At 66.1% G+C, this 21,497-nt stretch overlaps 1 protein-coding gene across 6 annotated transcripts in view; it reads right to left on the minus strand.

Annotated features, from left to right (window-relative positions):
* Positions 1-21,497, minus strand: part of GRAMD4 (GRAM domain containing 4) — a 55,239-nt gene that overhangs the window by 20,453 nt on the left and 13,289 nt on the right. For 5 of the 6 annotated variants that reach the window (XR_009451079.1, XM_059681377.1, XM_059681375.1 and 2 more), the window contains exons 2-3: positions 5,180-5,384; positions 2,804-2,924 (exon numbers count right to left, since the gene is read on the minus strand). Coding sequence is in view for 5 of the 6 variants with exons in the window: in XM_059681377.1 (XP_059537360.1) it covers positions 2,804-2,924; positions 5,180-5,384 (326 nt within the window). In the remaining variant the exon portion in view is untranslated. Of the gene's footprint in view, positions 1-2,803; positions 2,925-5,179; positions 5,385-17,143; positions 17,428-21,497 lie in introns of those variants that run through there. The other variant, XM_059681378.1, reaches the window with a different exon arrangement.

The following is a 21,497-nucleotide window of genomic DNA, read 5'->3' on the forward strand; positions in this document are numbered from 1 at the left end:
GGGTGCAGGGGACAGAGGGGCCTGGCCCGGCTCACACTCCGGCGGAAGCTGGGGGTGGTGCGTGGGGGAGAACACGACTCGCTCTTGGTGTCTCTCTCTGAAATTTTCCATCAATCAAAAGGAATTCCTGGCCCGGCCAGCGAGGCTCAGTGGGTTGGAGCCGGAAGTCTGCAGGTTCGATCCCCGGTCGGGGCACACACCCAGGTTGTGGGTTCGACCCCCGGTCGGGGCACACACCCAGGTTGTGGGTTCGACCCCTGGTCGGGGCACACACCCAGGTTGTGGGTTCGACCCCCGGTCAGGGCACACACCCAGGTTGAGGGTTCGACCCAGGGTCAGGGCACACACCCAGGCTGTGGGTTCGACTCCCAGTCAGGGCACACACAGAGGCAGTCGACTGACGTCTCTCTCTTACATTGGTGTTTCCCTCTCTCCTCCTCTCTCTGAAATCGGTGTAAAACACCCTCGGGTAAGGATGAAAAACCAGAAAGCCCGTCAGTGCCCCCCGAGCCTGTGCACGAAGCTCTCCACGGTCACGCACGCTCCCGGGGCCGCGGGATGGACTCGCCGACCGAACACGGAGCGGGGACCACAGGGCTGGCCCAAGGGCACCAGCGACGCAGCTCCGTGGCCAGGAGCCTCTTCTCCTTTCCTCACGGATCCAGGCGGCCCCACACGGGGTCCCCGTGGGTCGCGGCGGTCCTGCCCACCTGGTGGACACTCTCTCCCCACTGCCCTGCCTGGTAACCCCCCAGTTAGAGGCTTTCACAGACCCTGCCCCACTTGCTGACGGCCTTTGGCTGTGCTGGCTCACGGAGACTTGTGCCATGGCCAGTATCTGGCCACTGGACCCGCAACAGCCACGTTCACGAGGCTCACTGCCAAGCTCGGCGACTCTGCCGGCTGCGCCGCACACGGGCTCCCATCAGCACTGGCCGAGCGGCCTGTGCTCCGTGCACACGGGTCCCCCTGCGGGCCCGGCACAAGCAAGGTCACAGGCAGAGGAGAGAGGACTGGCCAGGCAGGCCCAGCACCGACTGCAGCTCAGGCAGACCGGCTGCGCCCGCCCCCCAGCAGTTTGCCAACAACCTCAGGCGCGTGGGAGACACCTGCACACGTGCACACACGCAGAGTTAACAGCACAAACACGTGCACACACGCGGAGTTAACAGCACACACACGTGCACACACGCGGGGTTAACAGCACACATACGTGCACACATGCAGAGTGCACACAGTCATTCATGCACAGTTAACTGTGCACACACGTGTACATATGCGGAGTTAACACACATACACACACACAGAGTTAATAGCACACATGCAGCGTTAACTGCACACACGCGGAGTTAACACACATGCACATACATGGAGTTAACTGCACACATGTAGATTTAACAATGCATATACACATAGAGAGCTGACTGCACACACGTGTGCACACACTGAGTTAAACACACACACACTCACACATGTGCGCACATGCCTGCAGAGGGGAGTGCTGACCAGGAAAGGGGTTGGGGGGAAGACAGGCCTGCAGGCCTGCGGGGGGACAACGTGCAGAAATGCAGTGACACACGGCACCCGCTTCCCGGGAGAAGGCGGCCGCACACCCGAGGCTTCCCGCCTTCACCTGCAGGCCCGGGCCCGTGTGGCTGGGAGCAGGGTGCCCACGGCTGCGGCTCAGACCACACTCAGTGCGCGAACAACCAGGGACACACAGGACAGGAGGGAGACCATCCCAGTGGGGACAGAGGGTGCCCGTGGACAGGCAGGGAGGGAGACCCAGCCGGGCATGACCCCCGCAGGAGGTGGCCTGCCTGAGGCCCTTCCCCTGGGCCTGGGCAGCCCTGCGTGGCTCGCACGTGACTAGTTCAGGGTGCTCAGGGGCGGTGCTGCCTGTCCCCCGGCATGTCCCTGACAGGGTCGCTCACACCCCGAGTCGCTGTGTTGTGCAGGGGCCACGTGCGTGGCTTCAGGGCTCGTCTGCCTGGCTGAGGGCATCACCTAAGGGCTATTTCCTTAGCCCTCTGTGCCTGGGTCTCCTCACCTATAAAGCTGGGGGCCGGGAGGCATGGCTCGGGTTGAGCGTCAACTTATGAACCAGGAGGTCACAGTTCGATTCCCGGTTGGGGCACAGGCCCGGATTGCAGGCTCGATCCCCAGTGTGGGGCGTGCAGGAGGCAGCTGATCCATGATTCTCTCTCATCATTGATGTTTCTATCTCTCTCTCCCTTGCCCTAACTCTCTGAAACCAATAAAAACATAAGTAAAAATAAGTAAGTAAAGGAGTGACACAGGGGCAGCGAGCGATCAAAGGCAGCACGTGGAACGAGACCGTGTCTGTGGGACCCGCGGGCCCTTCAAAACGCTCAGCGTCACCACCCAAGGCCCAGGGCAGGAGCCACTGGGTGAGCAGCGCCAGCAGCCCAGCCCCGACTCCAACACGGCCCACACACACACACACACACACACACACACACACACACACACGTCCCTGCTGTGCCTCGCGATTCGCGGCGGACACTGAACAGAACACACGGTGCGACAGGCTGGAGACACAGGCGCCGGTTCACTGGGATGATCCGATTCCCCGGACGCTGCATTCCCTCTGCCCCAGGGAGCAGCCGTCGCCGCCAGAGCTGGGTTTAGCGGGCAGCAGAGGGCCACGCGGACTCGGGAGGCGAGAGGCGTGTAGGGGTGGCCACACGGGGCCACAGCTGTCCACAGGAGTCCAGGGGAGCTGTCCCGACCGGCTGGACGGAGGCTGGCATCCCGCCCCCCCGCCCCCCGCGGTACTCACGCAGGAAGTGCTTCTCCAGCAAGGCGATTTCCAGGTGACCTTTGATTTCATTCAGCCGATCAGACTCCGTCCGGTTAAAGTCCTGGGCTCCCGCGGCCATGATGAGGGTCCCCGGACCGGCCTGGAGGAAAGCACCGAGAGAGAGCGCTCGGGGAGCCGCCTCGAAGCCTCCTGCGTCCACCCAGCATCCCAGAGCCCCTGCTGGACCCCGCAGACAAGGCACGGATTCAGCCTTAAAACCGCATCAGGTCGTCTCGGCCTCGCCCCGTGCCGGCCGGGGTGGTGGAAGGCACAGTGGCTCCCCTGCCCCACCCCGGGGAGACAAGTATGCCCACCAGCAAACCAGTCTGTCCCCCCTGCCCACCCTCCCTTGGTGGCTAAGAGGTGGCCACATAACCACGTGATTATACGTAAATACCACTGAACCGCACACTTAAAAATGGCTCAAGTGGCAGGTTTTATGTCATGTATATTTCACCACAATAAAGGGATGCAGTGAAGAGAAAGGACCTAAACACACACAGGTCACCAACCTCCCTCATAATGAGGCGTCACAAACAACCATCGGAGCTCCCGCCCCCCACCTCCCGCCCCCCATCTCCTGCCCCCGCCGGGCGGGAGCCAGCAGGGCCAGAGCACAGCTGAGCGACTGAGGATGGGCGTGGGGCACACAGCCAGGAGGGCGGCCTGGTAACGGCCACCGGGATGACACACACCAGCCACCTGGTGGCACGAAGCTCTCGGGAGTGGCAGATGCCCGGAGGCGCCGAGTGTCCTGGGGGGAGAGGCTCCTGCAGCGAGGGCAGCCCGCCCCCCCATGGGATCCTGAGACCGACCAGCCACCCCCACCTGCAGAAAGGGCCCCCGAGAAATACATGGAGAAAGTGGATGGGGCCTGGCTCACACAGCCCTGGGCGCCACCCCCATCCCCGCTCCGTCCCGAAGCCTCGCGGGGCACCGCACTCTTAGGACAGCGCCGTGGCCTCCATGGCCCCCGGACGGGAGCACTGTCGCCAGCCCCAGCCTCAGCCTCGTGGCCGTGATGGACCTGTCCCAGCCTGCTGACCCTTTGTGCTGTTAACTGCCACATGCACTCAGACATGCATGTGCATGCGTACACACACATACGTGCACGCACACGCACATGCACATGGGAGGGCCGGGCTCCGGGTGAAGTCAGGGTCTCCATCAAGACAGTTCCTGGACACAGGCAGCTGCCACTGGCCTGGCTGGACAGACGGACAGAGCGCGGAGAACAGTCAGACCGTGGACGCTGCGGGATCCCGCCTCTCCCCCTCTCTCTCTCTCACATACAGCCTGGAGCCACATGTGGGGATTCTTGCTTCTGAGAGGACCACCCTCGGCCCCAACAACATCCGGAACCACAGCCCCAGCTCCAGGCTGATGCCGGCCAAGCAACACAGCGCTGTCCTTGCAGACAAGCGTGCTGCACCAGGGGCACGGCGAGCCGCCTGGCCTGGCCTGGCCCACACCGCCTCTGCCGGGGCCGGGGAGTGGCTGCCGGGGAGTGGCTGCTGGGAGCGGCTCTCAGGAGGCAGTGCCAGTGAATTATTCATCCGTCAGGCGCGCAGGCCTGCTCCCTGACGGAGCATCAATAATACACGGAGCGGGAGGCAGGCGCACAGGCCGCGTCCGCACCGAACACCTGGCTCAGGTCCGCGGGGAGGAAACCCATGGGCCCCGAAGGTGGTGCCCACGCTGGGAGGTCACCCAGGGCGGCGTGAGATGGCTCTGGGCGTCTTCACTGCCGTGGGGAGGGCCGGGCGGTTGTCACAAGGATGCGCCCAGTGATCGTACCCGGCCAGAGAGGGGGGGCCACAGAGATCCCCCACCCCGCTGATCAAATGCAAGCTCCAGATGCGGGGCCCACAGGGCTGTGCCCACAGAGCTGCTGCGCCGTGTGGGGGTGCCCTGGGACAGTCGCTGCCCCGACGAAGAGCCCCACCAACTGGCCCACGGGGACCATGTCTCTGAGAGGGTTGACGAGGGCACCCGGCAGCAGGCCAGGCCGGGGGCGGAAGCTTCCAGAGTGCCCTGTCCGTGCCCCTCCCGCGTTACCGCTCCCAGGGGGCCAGCCTGTGCTGAGGAGCCTGCCCCCACCCCCCACTGGGAGGGAGGACCAGCTGCTGCGCCAGCGCTTGGCAGAGGAAAGGCTGCTACCGGGCTGGGACTAGGGACCCCCCCCCCCCGCAGCCGCCAGCAACACGCAGGGTGAGGGGCAGGGCCAGTGACGGGCGGGCGGGGCGAGGACCAGGAGGTGAGCTGGCAGGTCACGCTCTGCCACGTCCACACTCAGCCTGGTGCCCGGGCCTGAGGCGGGCGGAGGGGCCGTTCGGCCCCAGGCGGGGTACTCACAGGGTCCCTCAGCTCCTCGCTGTCCCGGGCCCGAGGCACTCTCAGGGGCACGTCGTCGCCACATTCGTTGTCCGAGGCGTTGGGAGACTCCGCCAGGTCGAGGAAGTCGTCTCGCTTGTGACCTCTGAACCTGATCTTGTCCAGCCTCCTGAGCATGTTCAGCACTGAGCCCCGCTGCTTCACCCTGACATGCCGCTCGGGGTCCCTGCGGAGCAGATAGAGGCGCGGCGCTGGTCACTCGCCTGGGGGCCACCTGCCCGGCCTGGAGGACACGTCCTCCCGCACACCCGGCCCCGGGCCCCGGCTGTGGTGCCCCAGCCCTACCCGCAGGGAGCAGCCAGGCCCCGGCACGGCTCCCACCATGAACCCACCCGCTGGGCGGCGGCGGCTCCCTGCCGGGGCTGTGGACAAAAGTGGGTCCACTGAGCCCAGCAGGACAGGAGGGGACAAGGGTCTCAAGGGACCTTCCAACCTGAAAGACGGGCCAGCCCTGTGCACAGGGCAGCTGGCGGGGGGGCAGCTGGGCGGGGGGTGGGGGGAGCAGCTGAGGAGGGGAGGACAGGGGCGGCCTGATACTCCTCACAAGTTCTCTGAGCATCAAGAATGAGGCCAGCCCTGGCCGGTGTGGCTCCATGGACAGAGCGTCGGCCTGCGGACCAAAGGGTCCTGAATTCGATTCCAGCCAAGGGCACCGGCCCGGGTTGCGGTCTCAATCCCCAGTGGGGGCCGTGCAGGAGGCACCGATCCATGATTCTCATCACTGATGTTTCTCTCTCTCTCCCCCTCTCCCTTCCTCTCTGAAATCAATAAATATATGTTTTTAAAAAATGAATGAGGTCAGAGCTATGGCTCCGTGCACTGCCTGGGGCAGCCACAAACCCCCGGAAACCGCCAGACACCAGGCACCGGGTGCTCAGTGGCCAGGCTGCGAGACGGCCGAGCCTCCTGCTCTGAGGTCTCCACTCGCCTGGCGGGCCAGCAGCAGCCGGCCTCCCCGGGCCCGAGACTGCAGTGTGGTGGGCTGCTGGCCGCGTGGAAACACACGTTTAAACACACGTGCACACCCAGGGACAGACACGCCACGGAGTGCCCAGTCCCCTCCTCTCGGCCGAACTCCGCCCGGAAACCCCAGGTGCCCCCGAGTCCCAGGGGCCAGGGTGTGCGTGATCCTCCCTGCACGGCCAGCCGCCTCCCTCAAGCCGACCCCCGTGCCACACACAGCTCCCCGCTTGGCTACGGGCCTGACTTCCCACACCCAGCCCCGACTTCCCCAGGAGCCCTAGGCGCTCGCAGCAGTGGGGGCCCGGACACCCCGAGGCTCAGAGCCCCTGCCCCACCCCCGCCTCTGAAGCGGGAAGAACACGGTGAGACGGATGCGCCCGGGAGCTCCCATGACGCACACGAGGCCACCCGGGCCCGCACCCAACACACGGGACGACGATCCCCACGCGAGCGGCAGGAAGCGGGGGCACGGGATGGGACCGTGCACAGCCCCCCGCCCCGCTGGGGGTTTCATGAACAGGAAGGGGGACAGATGCGCTTCCTGTTTCCGACCGCTGCCGCTGCTGCCGGGAGGCTCCTGGGAACCTTCACCACGCCCGGGGTGTCTGCAGCACGTGCCTGCCCCGCCCTCCAGAGGCCTCGCCCCCCTCGGCATCGCTGCTCGGGCAAGGCCCCCACTCGGAAGGCACCAGAACTCGCTCTGGTCTGTGAGGGCCGGTGAGGGCAGGGGAGGGGCCGCCGGGCTCCTGCGACAGTGCCTCTCAGAACTCTGGGGACATGCAAGGGGCCGACGTGGCCCCGGAGCGAACACCACGGGAACCCAAGGCCCCTGGGACTCGGGGAGAGCGGGGTGCGTGCGGGAGGGGGAGGGGGAAAGCGGGGGGGCAGGGGGGGCAGCCGTCGGAACATGTGTGTGAAGGAGCCGTGAACGCCCATGGACTGGAAGGTTACATAAACTTGGAAAAAAAAAAAAACCAACCACAAAAACCAAAAGAAAAGAGAACTTGGTGCTATCGCGTCCCCAGGGAGGGTAACGGTCTGTTTGAGACAGCAGGAATCAGCGCAGAGGGCCAGCTCTAACGGTCCCTGGACAGAGCAAACGGCCGGCTGCGTGTTTAAAAAATGCAGCGGAACTGGTTCCACACGCAGCGTCCGGGAGCGATTCGATTCGCATCTGGGTCATAAAACAGACTGAACACACCCGACCCGGCAGAGCTACGGGCCTCGGTGCCGGCGGGCAGGCGCCCCAGCAGGAGGAACTCCCCCACGGCTCCGCAAAAGCCTCTGACAAGGACAGGAGGCCGACGTGGTGGCAGGGCGCGGAGCCGGAGCCTCGGCTAAGGGAGGCAGCCCGGGAGCACGTCCCCCGGGGGGGTGGGGGGGGCCCTGGCGCCCACCGCGAGGCGGCACGGCCCCCCCCCACCCCCCCGTCCACTCTCCACAGGGCGGGGGAGGGAGCCCTGGGGGACCAGGCGGGACTCGTCCCAGGAGTGACAGGCAGTTATAAAACGTCGCCGACCCCAACCGCTGTGACAGCAGACGCATCTACAGGGGCCAAAGGTGACACGGGACGCGTGAGGCGCAGGCTCAGGGCGCTGGCAACGTTTCTCTCTCCCGCCTCCCGCCAGGCCTTCTGACGGCCTTTTAAATGAAAAGAAGCTAAAAGGCGCTGGTGGGTAGATGCAGCTGTAAAACCCACTTCCTTTCATTTCACAAAGACCGGGCGGTTCCTCACCACCCAGCATCAGACAGGCCCCGAGGCTCGGACCGGGAGCTGACGGCCGAGGAGTGGTCAGCGCCCGTCTGGCCCCCATGGCTCCCCTCCCGCAGGGCTCGGTTAGGGGTTCCCACGGCCGGCGGGGTTCTCACACTCCCCAGCTGGGGCCGCCTTCCTGCCCGTCGCCGCTCCTGCAAGCAAATGAGGCCCTGCAGACAGGGACAAAGCGCGAGCGTCTGCCCTGCGCCGTCAGAATGCAGCGCACGCCCCAGCCTCGGCGCCCAGCCTGGGCCCGCGTGCGCTTGGCTACCAGCGGGCGCGTCCTTCCAGCCACCCAGCCTCAGGCTCCTGCTGGCTACTCGCATCAGCCCACATCCCGGGGTCCAGACAGCCTGCCCGAGCCAGGGGCTCCCGGGGGGCCAGGCCCATCCCCGCCACCCTGCGCCCCCAACTCCTAGGCTCCTCACACATGAGCAGCGGGACCAGACCCTACGGCACCCCAGCACCCAGCACCCACTGGGTCGGCCCCGGCTGCCCGGAAGCCCTCAGGCCACCTCCAGGATGACCCGTCAGAATCACGCCTGCAAAGCCGTTTCCACATAGGTCAGTGTCACAGGTTCCAGCGACACACGGATGTGGGGGACACCATCCAACACAGGACACCCCCACCTTTCAGATGAAGATGGAGGGAGGGAACGGAGGGAAGGGCCGGTCACAGACACCGACTGAGACCCAGAGAGAAGCCCCCACAGGGCCAGTGTGGAGGGGGTGCTGCCTCGACAGCTCACCTGCACCCCCTCTGGTGGTGGCTGCCACCTGTCCCCCATCGAGCCCTCCCTTAGCCAACCAGCCCTACCATGCACCCCCTCACTCCCCAAGGCCATGGGGGGAAGCCCACCTTCGAGGGCCCCTCCCCCGACTGGCCCTCCTGCACCCCCACAAGCCCACCTCCTCAGACACCCCCTCCCCGACCGCGGTCCTTCCACCCACCAGCTCCTCCCCACGCCCGCCTGGGCAGCTCCCTGCATGCCCACCGTCAGGGTGAGCAGCCCTCAGCGGGTGGGACAGCTGCCCGGGCCGCAGCCCCCACCCTACCTCCAGGGGGAAGCAGACGCACTGGTCAGTGCTCCCAGGCTGAGGCCGCGCCAGACCCGGGCCCCTGCTCAGAGCGAGGGCATCCGCAGGGACCCGAGACCATGGCCAGCGGGGACACGACAGGCCCGTGCCCGGTGAGGCGCCGGGGCTGCGCCCGGGTCAGGGGCCCCAGCTCCAGGGGCGGCCGCAGGGCCCTCCGCAGCGGGACCGAGTCCAGCAGGCGGGACAAAAGCTCCTGCAGCCCAGCTGACGGCGCGGGCACAAAGCGGCCGTGTCTGGGGACGGGACCCGGAGCCACAGCGGCTTCTCTCCCCTCCCAGCCGGAGTCTCGGAAAAAGTGGCTCCTGGTGTCCGCCGGCCTCCGTGGCAGCGCGGCGCCCGCCCGCTCTCCGGCCGCTCCAGGCTCCCGGCCGCGCTCCGCAGCCTGGCTTCCCCTCGGGGAGCCCGTCTCTCCCGCGGACCAGGACCAACTGCGTCTGTCCTCCCACAGGAAGCACCCTCGTCACAGACCACGTTCCCGGGAGTCACGGATGTGGGAGCACCGAGCGCCTCCCTACCCCGCCCCCGAAGCTGGTCCCAGCTGACCGCAGGGCCGGCTGCCAGGCCTGTCCTCGGGGAGACGGCCTGAACCCTGAGGTCCGAGCAGGGTGGGACGGCGGCTGCGGATTCCGGCTGCGGATTCCCAGGCTTTGCCGGGGGAACACGGGGGCCGGGGAAGAGGCGCTAAGACCCATCCTGCTCAGCACCCCAGCGGCCTCCGCCCCTGCCAGCAGCTCCCCTGTGCTCAGGGGCAGAGGTCAAAGGGCAGAATGCGAGTCCCTGAAAGGACCAAAGGGGCCGAGCCAGCCCTGGGAGGCGGGACCCAGAAAACCACGCTCATGAGGCCGGCCGGGAGGACAGGGCGCACGGAGGGAATGCCATCCCTATGCCTCTGGGCTGCACCCCCCACCCCGAGGCCAGCAGGAAGGAGGTCAGACCCCGACTGCCATCGGCACATCTTGCCCGTCACCTTCGGGCCGTGGGTCCCCATGTGAGGCCCAGAAGCTCCCTGGCCTCCGGGACCCTGCCTGGGCCGTGCACTGCCCGAGGCCTTCGCTGCCACGGTAACCACCGCTTCTTCCGCCTCTGGGTCAGCACCTGCTGCCCGCCTGCCACGCTGCCCGCTCCGCCACGCTGCCCCCAGCCCGTCGCTGCCGGGCACCAGGGTCACAGTGATGAAACTCAGAGCGCGAGGGTCCAGCCAACGCCGCCTTCCCCGCGTCACCGGCCTTCCCTGCGGCGCCGTTGTCACCTCACCTTCGGGGCCTGCTTGACGGGCGAGGGAAGCGGGGTAAGAGGCTCCGGGCATCCCAACAAACCCAGCCGTTGCCAGCTCCAAGCAGGGAGGGGCCTGAACAAACCCAGGGTCCGAGGGCCGGGCAGGAGGGGACCACGGTTCACAGCCCCCAGACCTCTCGTGAGCCCCAAAGCCTACGTGGGGCCCCAGATCTCAGGCAAGAGTGACAAGTTCCGGCAACCACTCATCTCCCCACCCCAGGTGTCCTAGGTGCTGGTCACAGCCCCGGGAGCAGAACTTCCGCGACACCAGCGGGCCCGTGGGGAAACGGAGGCCGGGAGGCAGGAATGTAAACCAATCTCACTGCGCCCCAGGGCCTCGTCATGCCCCCCCCAGGCAGGCAGCTGGCTCCCCGGCGCAGGCCTCTAGCTATACATCCATCCCACCGCCTGACGCCCGGAGGCGGAGCGGGGAGTCCGGCAGGGTGGCCGCGCAGACGTTACTGAGAACAAAGCGAGCAGGAAACCCTACAGGTTCCGAGCAGGCGGACAGCCTCCGCGAGATAAGCGGACGGAACCGCACGCAGGGGTGCGTTACTTTCCAACTCTCTCCGTCCCTCTTCGCAACGGGGCCCGGAAGGCCCACCAATGAGACAGCTGGTAGGAAACCCCTCCTCCCGCCGGCTCCCGAGCAGAGAGAACGGCCGGCCCGAACGCGCCTCGGCCTCCGATGCGCAGGCTGCCGGGCAGGGTGCAGCCGGGGGCTGGAGGGCCGGTCCCGCCAAGGGCAGGTCGGGATGTCTCGAGCCGGTCGCCATCCCTGTCGTGAGGCAATAAATACCGAACAACACGGATTCCCAGCGGGGCCAGGACTACCTGGCCCACTCGGGGAGCCGGGCAGGTGGCAGGGACCTGGGCCCCCAGGAGCATGCAGGTCCCTGATCGTGCACACTCGAGCCCGGGCCTCGCACCACCCCATCTTCTAGAGGAAAAGGGGAGGGGCAAGGTGCCGTTGGCGGTGAGGCCGGGGCAGCCGGGCACCTTCCGGGCCCCGGTCAGAAGCATCTGGGTGAGGATCCACCAGGGCGTATGCCAGGGGCTGCCCCCCCCCCACCCCGCCGCGTCCTGCCTGAAGCAGAGGGGCCAGCTCTGAACAGCACTGCCCACCCTGCTCACCCGGCAGCCCGTCCACACTGACTGCAGCAGGGCCACCCCTCGGCCTCAGGACCCGGTCATGCCAAACCACCAGCACAGTGCAAAGCCTACCTCCTCCGGGAGCCCACCCCCAGTCAGGGCTGCCCGCCCTCCCCATGAAGGCTGCCCCACTCAGCCCGCCATGCCCCTCCTCTGCCCTCCGTGCAGTCCTGGCCCTGCCCCCGCCCCCTGCCCCCTGCCGGGGGTGAGGTGAGCCAGGTGTGCATTTAGCCCTCCCAGCCCGTGACAGCCCTCAGGTGAGAGGGTCCTGTCCTCCCAGCTCCTTTCTTTCTTCCCCTGGCCCAGCTGAGCCCGGGATCCCACGGGGCAGCCCCGATGTTCACACCCCACCCACAGCTCTCCGTATAAGAGGGGGAGCCCACACCCCATCTCCTGCCAACTGGCCAGGAAAAGACCAGGGCCCAGGGCAGGGCCTGACAGCGGGGGGCCTAGCCCTCGATTTCATCCTCTGTGACAGAACTCCATCCAGTGAAATGAAACATTAAAAATAACCCCAAAGCCTCAAAGTCCTCTTTGCACCTGTTGCCCAGGTCCCTGTCAGGCCCCGGGGTGGTGACTGGAGAGTCCTACACAGTCTCTGACTGGGCGACAGCACAGCGGGCTCTGCAGGCAGAAGGGGCCAGGCCGAGTCCGAGCCCCATCTGTCCGAGCCCTGTCCGTAGCACGTGGCCCTGTCCCCTGGCGCTCAGACTGCCCCGCACGGCTCAGGTCCGGCCGGGACTGAGTCACAGAATAATTTGGGGACCGTGAACGTCTTTCACCCGGGAGTCCTGGACATGCAGGAGGAACAAGTATTCAATGAGCACCTACTACGTTCCAGACGCCGTCTCCTGCTGGGATGCGGAGGAGGTGCCGCCCTGGCCTCCCCTGACAGCGGAGGGCGAGGAAGGCCCCCGAGGAGGCGACGGGCACAGAGGAGGGCACTCCAGCCGGGGCACCCACTGAACCTGCCGGAGGGAGAGGGTGGAGCCGGGTGGGAGCAGATGAGACCCCGCGAGGTGCGGTCCATGCCGGGTCACAGTGTGGGGCGCGGGGCCGGCAGGGGAAGGAGGCCGGGGGCCCCCCGGGGTAACTGGCACGGTGACGGGAGGAGCGAGGGTGGGGAGCAGCTGGATAAGGCCGCGTCCGCGCCTGCAGTGAGTTCAGTAACGGGCAGGCGCCTCTCCTCGCTCGGTCCTCACACACCTGCCCAGGGAGGCTGGGTCCCAGGCCCCACCTCTCTCGCCCCAGGCCTGGCTTTTACTAAGAACTTAGTAAATATTAGGGTACTTATGATGCCCCTCCCCTTTTAAAGAGAAGGAAACCGGTTCAGAGGGGAAGTCGTAGCCACCACCACTGGAAGATGGGGTCCGGGGCCCTGTCACTCCCGCCCCGGGAGCCGGCTCTGGGAGGCCCAGCGTGGCCGCAGCAAAGCAGGGGAGGCCCGGGCTCTCGAGCGCGCCCTCGGGCCTGCCCACAGCCAGAGCGGAAACCGCGGCCATGGCCCTGGGCAGCAGCTCCGCTCCCTCAGCAGATAAAGATAGGATCACACGTGACTCAGCACCCCACCTCCGCACGCCGGAGCCCTGAAGGTCGCACACAGACTAGTACCTGTGCACACAGGTTCCTTCCTCACAGCAGCCAGGAGGCGGAAGCAAACCGAGTGCCTACCGGCAGGTGGCGGATGTGTAGGACGTGGTCCTGCCCCTGGGTGAGCGACGGCCTGTGAACCAGGTCACGGTTCAGTCCCGGGCAGGGCGCACGCCCGGGTTGCGGGCTCCATCCCCAGTGAGGGGCGTGAGGAGGCAGCCAATCAACGGTTCTCTCTCATCACTGATGTTTGTGTCTCTCTCTCCCTCTCCCTTCCTCTCTGACATCAATAGAAATATTTTAGAATGTGAATAGAGCGTGGCCTATGCTGCCACGGAGCACGGCTCAGCCTTAGAAAGGCGATCCCACACCTGCCCAGCAGGTGAGCCCCGAGCACAGGACGCTCCGTGACACGGGCAGCGCAGGACCAACACTGCCGCCCGCACGTCCATCACAGACGCAGGGGCGGACGGGCGGAGGCTGGGGGCGGGGGCTGCATGGGGACAGTTTCCGTCTGGGAAGGTGAGAGTTCTGGAGATGGATGGGGATGGGGGCTGCACAACTACGTGAGGGTCCTCAATGCTGGGGCCCGGGGGCCGTGTGGGGAGCTGTGGGGGGAGCTCGGGCCTGGGGCTGTGGGGGGAGCTGTGGGGGGAGCTGTGGGGGGAGCTCGGGTCTGGGGCCATGGGGGAGCTCGGGCCTGGGGCCGTGGGGGGAGCTGTGGGGGGAGCTCGGGCCTGGGGCTGTGGGGGGAGCTGTGGGGGGAGCTGTGGGGGGAGCTCGGGTCTGGGGCCATGGGGGAGCTCGGGCCTGGGGCCGTGGGGGGAGCTGTGGGGGGGAGCTCGGGCCTGGGGCCATGAGGGAGCTCGGGTCTGGGGCCATGGGGGAGCTCGGGCCTGGGGCCATGAGGGAGCTCGGGTCTGGGGCCATGAGGGAGCTCGGGTCTGGGGCCATGAGGGAGCTCGGGTCTGGGGCCATGGGGGAGCTCGGGCCCGGGGGCCATGGGGGAGCTGTGGGGGGAGCTTGGGCCCGGGGGCCATGGGGGAGCTGTGGGGGGAGCTTGGGCCCGGGGGCCATGGGGGAGCTGTGGGGGGAGCTTGGGCCCGGGGGCCATGGGGGAGCTGTGGGGGGAGCTTGGGCCCGGGGGCCATGGGGGAGCTGTGGGGGGAGCTTGGGCCCGGGGGCCATGGGGGAGCTGTGGGGGGAGCTTGGGCCCGGGGGCCATGGGGGAGCTGTGGGGGGAGCTTGGGCCCGGGGGCCATGGGGGAGCTGTGGGGGAAGCTCGGGCCCGGGGGCCGTGGGGGGACGCCGAACCCAGGGCTGACAGGGCCTCTCCAAGCAGGAATGACGCACAATAAATAAAGGAGAAGACAGAGGCCCCGCTGCTGCAAAGCAAGGGCCTCCCACAGGGGTCGGAGGTAAACATCTGTAACACGTGTCCCGATGACTCATGTGCCGACACTGGTCAACAGCCCGGGAGAGGGGGGCCAGGGACAGGAGAACAAGCAGTTCTCGGACGGACGACAGGAACCGTCACTGCAGAGAGAAACACAGTGGACGCTGCACCGAGAACCCCGCTCCTGCTCCTGGCAGATGGCAGGCCCGGTGTGTGGGTGCCGGACGGGCGCAGCGCAGCGTGGAGCAGAGGGCGATTTTGCAACGTCCGGTGGAGTGACGATTCCTTTCCAGGAATCTCTCCCACTCACACTTGCAAATGACAGCGCTGGTTTTATAACAGAAAAAAAGCGGCTGAATGCCCCTTCGTGTCCACCCGTGGGCGACAGCCCCACAGGGAGCCCCGGGAAGGGGTGCAGGCACAGGCCCCCTGGCCCTGGCCCAGGCCTCAGCTCCTGCAGCTGAGCTGTGTCCACACACACCTGGGAGCCCAGTGGGGAGCCGTGGGCCTGCAGCAGGGCCGACAGCCTGTCCCCCCACCCCACCTCCTGGCGCACTCGCCAGGCACGGCACCCGGCACGTGGGGAACAGCCCAGGGCCCCCGTGCGCACACGCGGCACACCCTGGCACACCCTCTGGTGGGTGGGGGACGGAGGCAGCAGGTGGAGGAGCAGCCCAGGGCCCGTGGGCTATGGGACTGGGGAGGGTGGGGCCTCCTCCTCAGGGTCCGTCCATGGCCGTCTCCCAGGCACCCACTGTTTCCCCGCCCAGTCTGTTCAGAAACACCCTCCCTGCCTTCAGATCTTAGGCACCTTTCCATGGTCGTCTCCTCCTCCAGGAAGCCCTCCCAGACACCCCTTCACCAGGAATCCCTCCACCCATGAGCATCCCTGCACGAGGGCACCTGGGCTCACACCTGTGTGCGTGGACACACGTGACACCGTGTACCACTGCCTCTATGTGCACGAGGACCGCGGTCTGTTGTCCAGCAGCTCACGGTGAGGGCTGTCAGTCACACGCCCTGCCTCACGGGGAGGCGCAGCAAATCTAAGCCTTTTTGGTAAAGGGACCGCATGAGCCGGGAGCCCATAGGTGCCTGAGAATGAATGAACACAGGGAAAGCCAAAGAGAAGCAATCGGGAAAGGGGAACCAGAGACAGCAGCCTGGGCGCCCATGCAGGCAGCCCCACGCCCCCACACCGCCACGCCCCCACGCTTCCACGTCCAGGACCTGAACCCACACAGGCCTCTGCCTGAGAGCCTGCAGTCCCTGTGGGCGCTGGGCGGACGAGGTGAGCCTGCGCCGTGGGAGACCCTGGACGGTGACCCACCCCCTCCTCTGCAGGAGGCAGGGGGAGGGGACAGCCCCAGGGATACTGCGGGAGTCGGGGACGAGCCGGCGGCATTCCCAGGAGAGCCCGGGCACCGTCGGCCTCAAGTAACCGGTGGCACAGCCCATTTCCAGAGCAGGTGCTCGGGAAGAGGGGTGACAGCCAGCGGAGCCCTCGCGCAGGCCCCGCGACAGGCGCGGCGAGCAGGGGCGCCGTCCTGCAGGGACCAGGCCGGCCGCACCAGTGTCTCCTCACGCGTCCCAGGGGAGGTCCCCGCGGACCTGCGAGGTCACCCTCCCGCACAGGACGACACAGGCTTCGCCGCAGCCAGAACTCGAGGGCAGAGCCCACCGGGAGGTGCCGGTCCGGGGCTGGCGTGGGAACGCTTCATCACCTTCCACAGAGAACAGCCCGACGGCGAAGTGCGGGCCACGGCACAGGGGTATCGACTCTCAACCAAAGTTAATACCGAAAGCGCAGCCTGAAGACACAACGCGGCTACTGACAGGCACAGGCCCCACCGCCCGGGAGCTGCACGCACTGTCCAGGTCCCCAGAGCCCGCCTCCTGTGTCCTAGGGATCCTCCCAAGTCTCATGATGCCCCAATTGACCCCACGTCTCAGGCGGCTTCGTTCCCACCCGTCCTGGGACAGTCCCCCGGGAGCCTGCTCTGGCCCTCCTCCTCACCGGGCCGTCCAGGGAGGCCGAGCCTGATGTGTGTGGCGGTCACCACGCGGGTGCACACGCCCTGCACCCGGGTCTCGGCCCGGCCGCTCCTCTTCCCTTGGGGCCTGGAATGGCTGGTGCGCTGACCAAGGCGCGGGTCCCCAGCGGGCCCAGCCCATCCTCGCCTCCTGTGCCGGCTCGGGTGGGCCAGGACCTAGCTCTGAACAGCTCCTGGTTCTGGAATCAGGTCCACCTGCCCCAGGGGAGCGGCTCGCACCCCACAGCTGAGGGCACAGCCTTCCCAACACACCCTGCCCCAGTGCCCCCTGGGCCCCAGAGGCCAGATCCAGCCTCAGCGCATCACACAAATCAGAGCACTACCAGGCACGCCCCCCTGGAGAAGTGGGGGGCCACGGAGAGGCCGTCAGGGTGGGTGGAGAGTGTCCATGTCAGGATGCTCGGCTCCGACCCCAGCGGTCAGGGGCGGCCCTCCCTCCCTCCCTCCGACCGCCACCACCAAACCCTCAGGACCGAAAAGCCCCACCACCCAGCACGTGCCGCCTCCCCCCGCCCCACAGGCAGGTGTGCGACCAGGCGGTGGGCAGACCTGCATCTCATGCAAACTTGGCCCCAGAACAGCCGCCTGCGCACAAAGTGGCCCTTGTTCCACTCCGTCCCGATGAAACCCGCCGTAGTCACCTGCCGCCGGGGAGAGACATGGCTCAGGGGGTCCTCGGATCCGAGGCGGACGCCGCACCATCGCAGGCCCCCCTCGGGCCTCAGGTCCTCTTCCCGAGGAAGTCCCAACACGGAGCGGAGCAGCTCTCCAACGTGGCCGTTCGGGGCGCGGGCCTCCTGCCAGGACCCACGCACAGCCCAGGGAGGCCGGCCACGAGGCTGCCGGGACCCCGCACCGGGCCAGGCCTGGGCGGCTCTGCTCCGGCCTCAGCCCCAAGGTCTGCGGTGCTTCCCCTCCGCCCGGGCTCAGGTCTGGCCCGGCTTCCAGGGGAGGGCAGGGCCGGCTTAACCAGCCCAGCAGGTTGGCAGGCTGAGGAGGGAGGTTTCCCATCCCGCCTGGAGGGGGCAGCAGAGCCGATCCGCGCCCAGGACACCCCTCCAGGCGGCCACATGAAAAACCTGTCCCCACGGCCAGCTTCCCACATCACCTCCCAGGTCACCCTGGAAACCCGAGCCCGGCTGCCCGTGGGTGCGCGCTCCGCCTCCGGCTGGTTTCCCAATATCCTCCCTGGGCACCTGCCGCCTCCTCACCTCCAGGTGCCCTGCAAGCGCCATGGCTCTGGGCCGAAGGGCACCTTTGTCTGGGCCTGGCCTGTGGGCCCCGCGCAGAAGGGCATGGAACCGCTGCCCTCGCTGCTTTGCCTCACGCGGCCCCTCCCAGCCTCCCGGACGCTCCAGGCCGCCCCTCGCACCGCCCCCTCCAGTCCCTGGGAGCTGCCCTCACTCACGGCCAGGTCGGCCCCAGCCCCCACCTCCAGCACTGACCTCGTCCCAGCACCTCCCTGCCAGGGCCATTTCCACACCTGAAACTTCTGGAAAGACCTGACTCCCCCCCCCCAACCTCCCCCCCGTTTCCTCATCACCCATGGGAGCCTCCGCCCAGGGCTCCTCGGCCACCCCTGGTCTCTCCGGAACACCCTCCCATCCCAGGACACACCTGGTCCCTCGCCTGTCAGCGTTCCGACCTGCCCTGGCCTAGAATGTTCCTTATCATCTCTGGCCCCCGACCCTGCCCACTTCGACCAGTCCTTCAAGATTCAATCACACGGAGGGGTCAGGGTGGGGGACCCCCCCCCCCAGCAGATGCATGACGCCATGGCAGCACCACAGTGCGGTGTGGGCTGGAGAACGGCACGCAGGAGGAGACACGGGGCCAGGCCACGCCACAGGCAGCGGGACGTGGGAGCTCAGGGGGCTGGTCATTAAAAATCACTCGGGGCCCTAGCCGGCTTGTCTCAGTGGATAGAGCATCGGCCTGCGGACTGAAGGGCCCAGGTTCGATTCTGGCCAAGGGCACATGCCTGGGTTGCGGGCTCGATCCCCAGTTGGGGATGTGCAGGAGGCAGCCGATCCATGATTCTCTCTCACCATTGTTGTTTCTCTCTCTCTCTCCCTCTCCCTTCCTCTCTGAAATCAATAAAAACTTATTTTTTAAAAAAGAAAAAGACTCAGGCCCTGGCTGGAGGGGTCAGTTGGTTGGAGCGGCGCCCCATACATGAAAAGGCTGGGGTTCGATCCCCACCCAGGGCGCGTACGGGAGGCAACTGGTGGATGCTTCTCTCTAAACATAACCTCGGGTGGGGATTTAAGAAAAAGAAAAAGAAAAAGATTCGGCCCACAATTCCCCTCCCTCAAAGTCCCCCAACCCACTACTGCTGCTATGGCAACTCAGCCACTATGGCAACGCTGCACCACACCCCGCTCGCCACGCCTGCCCTGAAGGGCGGCGGGCCACGGCTAACAGGTGCTCGCAGAACATGTGCACAGTGGACAGAGCAACGAGCCCGTCCTCCCCGCCCGAGGCATCCCTGTGCGTGCCTCACCTCAAGACCCAGGCCACCTGCCCCCAGGCCCGCTTCCGGCTGAGCCCCGGGTCGAGGGAGAAAGCGCTGGGCGGGGGTGCCCATGGCCTCCCAGGAAGAATCCGAGAAAGGTCAGCAGGTCACATGGTCAGCAGGTCCCATGTGGTACGGACACATCCCCGCCAGGCGTTTGAGAACACTGCAGGCAAGTCAACTCCTTTCACCTTTTTGTTTAAACGGTTTCTTTTTTTTAAAAAATATATATATTTTATTGATTTTTTTACAGAGAGGAAGAGCGAGGGATAGAGAATTAGAAACATCAGTGAGAGAGAAACATCGATCAGCTGCCTCCTGCACACCCCCCACTGGGGATGTGCCCACAACCAAGGTACATGCCCTTGACCAGAATCGAACCTGGGACCCTTCAGTCCGCAGGCCGACGCTCTATCCACTGAGCCAAACCGGTCAGGACTAAAACGGTTTCTTTTTAAAAACATACAAGGAGAGTCTGGCCGGTGTAGCTCAGTGGTTGAGCATCGACCCAGGAACCAAGAGGTCACCAGTTCGATTCCCAGTCAGGGCATACGCCCGGGTTGTGGGCTCGATCTCCAGTGTGGCGTGTGCGGGAGGCAGCCGATCTGATTCTCTCTCATCACTGATGTTTCTCTCTCTCTTTTCGACTCTCCCTTCCTCTCTACCTAAAAAACAATAAAAACATGACAAACAAAAACCGTACAAGCAGAGAGTTCTGATTGGGTTATGCTGTGCACAAAAATAATCCGGAGTAGGCCTCCTCTCCTCTAATTACAGAATTTAGGACAACATCCATGTGCTTCTGGAATACTTTATAAATAGGTCATCACAGGCTCTTCTTATTGCCAAGACTTGAAAGCGCCACCACAGGCAGGAGCCGGCGTGGCCCCCGCGACGCCCCACACCCTGGAAGCTGGAAGCGTGGGATGGGTACGGCCGAGACGCCTTCGTGACACGGCGAGCCTGCAAAGCCCATCGCGGGTCCCACGGACGGAGCCACAGAACTCCGTTCCGGACGGACACCCCTGCTCTGAGCTCTAGTCTCCTGCGGTGGAGACGTGGCTGCTCCCAGATCTGATGGAACAGTGAGAACATTCCGGAGACACCGAGCCCAGCCCGTCCCGGCATGTGACCGAGTTAGCGAGGCCGTGCTGAGCTCTTCCTCTGTGACTCAGGGCAAACAACTCACTCAACTCGTTCTAATCACACAATTAAGCAGCCAATTGCCAAACACACTCGCCTAACTTCAGAGGCTGATCTGTGAGCCAAGTCGGCTGGGTGGGGCCTCACGTGCCGGGCACCCTGGGGGGACGGTGGGGGACAGGCATCAACGCCCTCGCCTCCGGGAGCCGTGGTGCCCTGGGCCCAGCGCGGACGGGGCGAGTGAGGTCCCTGCCGGCCATCCTGCGGGAGCGGGAGTGCCCAGAGTCCCATCAGTGCACCGAATGCTTCCGTGCCTCCTGGCCGTGGCCGGAGGGAGTGCAGGGGAGGAGCTAGGCCTTCCGGGGGACGGACCCCGGGACCCAGGCAGTCGAGTCAGCCTTGTTCAGCTCTGGGAAACACAGGGCCCAAACCACAATCGTTTTCGGATGCGGCAGCAAAGTTTGCTTTTTGAGGCCGGATGAGAGGATGTGAGATGGACAAGTGGGGGGGAGCAGTTACCTGCCTCACCGGTCCCCCGAGATGGACAGCGAGCCTGTTACCTGCCTCAGGGACCCGTCACCTGCCTCGGCTGTCAGCTCAAGCACCTGGCTCCCGCCCCAGCCTCCAGCAGCTCTTTCACACCAGGAACCTCGCCCCCCTCAGCTGTCCTCAGGCCTGGGCTCTCCCACCCGGGACATAGCACATGGTTCTGAGCCCTGGGTCCCCGCACCCCACAAGCCACCCAAGCCCGGCCGGTCACCAGCAACCAGACACCCACTGACCCAGTGCACGTGGCGGCAACCCCTGCCCGGGGTTAAGGGGTCCTCTCCCTGCCACCCATCACCTTCTCAGCTGTCAGAGACGAGGGGCCGCAGATCCTGGGGACACAGAGACAGCGGCAAGCAAGGCCTGGGACAGGCCCCATGGCTCAGGGCAGGGGCGACGGTGTGCCCCAGAGCTGTGTGGGCCGGCTCCAGCCTGAACCCCTGCCTCGGGGGAGAACCGAGGCCGGAGGCCTGTCCGGGCCACCAAAGTGATGTGGCCATGCTGACCGCCAGTGGCTCAGCCACCCAGGCCGACGGGGGCGGGGGAGCTGGGGGTGACCTGTGGAATCTCCCAGCCTCACAGGCCCAGGCTGCCCTCAGGGAGCTCAGTCTAGTGGGGAGACCGTCCCTGGGGGATGGCGAAGGGTCAGCTGCAGTGGGTGAGGTCCAGGCTGGCCTCTCTGAGAGGATGGGGGTGGGGAGGACTGTGACCCACGCAGACTGTGGGCCAGGAGAGAGGTGTCCACACATGGGTAAGAGGACAGGGCCCATCTGTTAAAACCCTAAGGAGTG

The sequence above is a fragment of the Myotis daubentonii genome, chromosome 2 (assembly GCF_963259705.1).
Source record: "Myotis daubentonii chromosome 2, mMyoDau2.1, whole genome shotgun sequence".
NCBI classification, from domain to species: Eukaryota; Metazoa; Chordata; class Mammalia; order Chiroptera; family Vespertilionidae; genus Myotis; species Myotis daubentonii.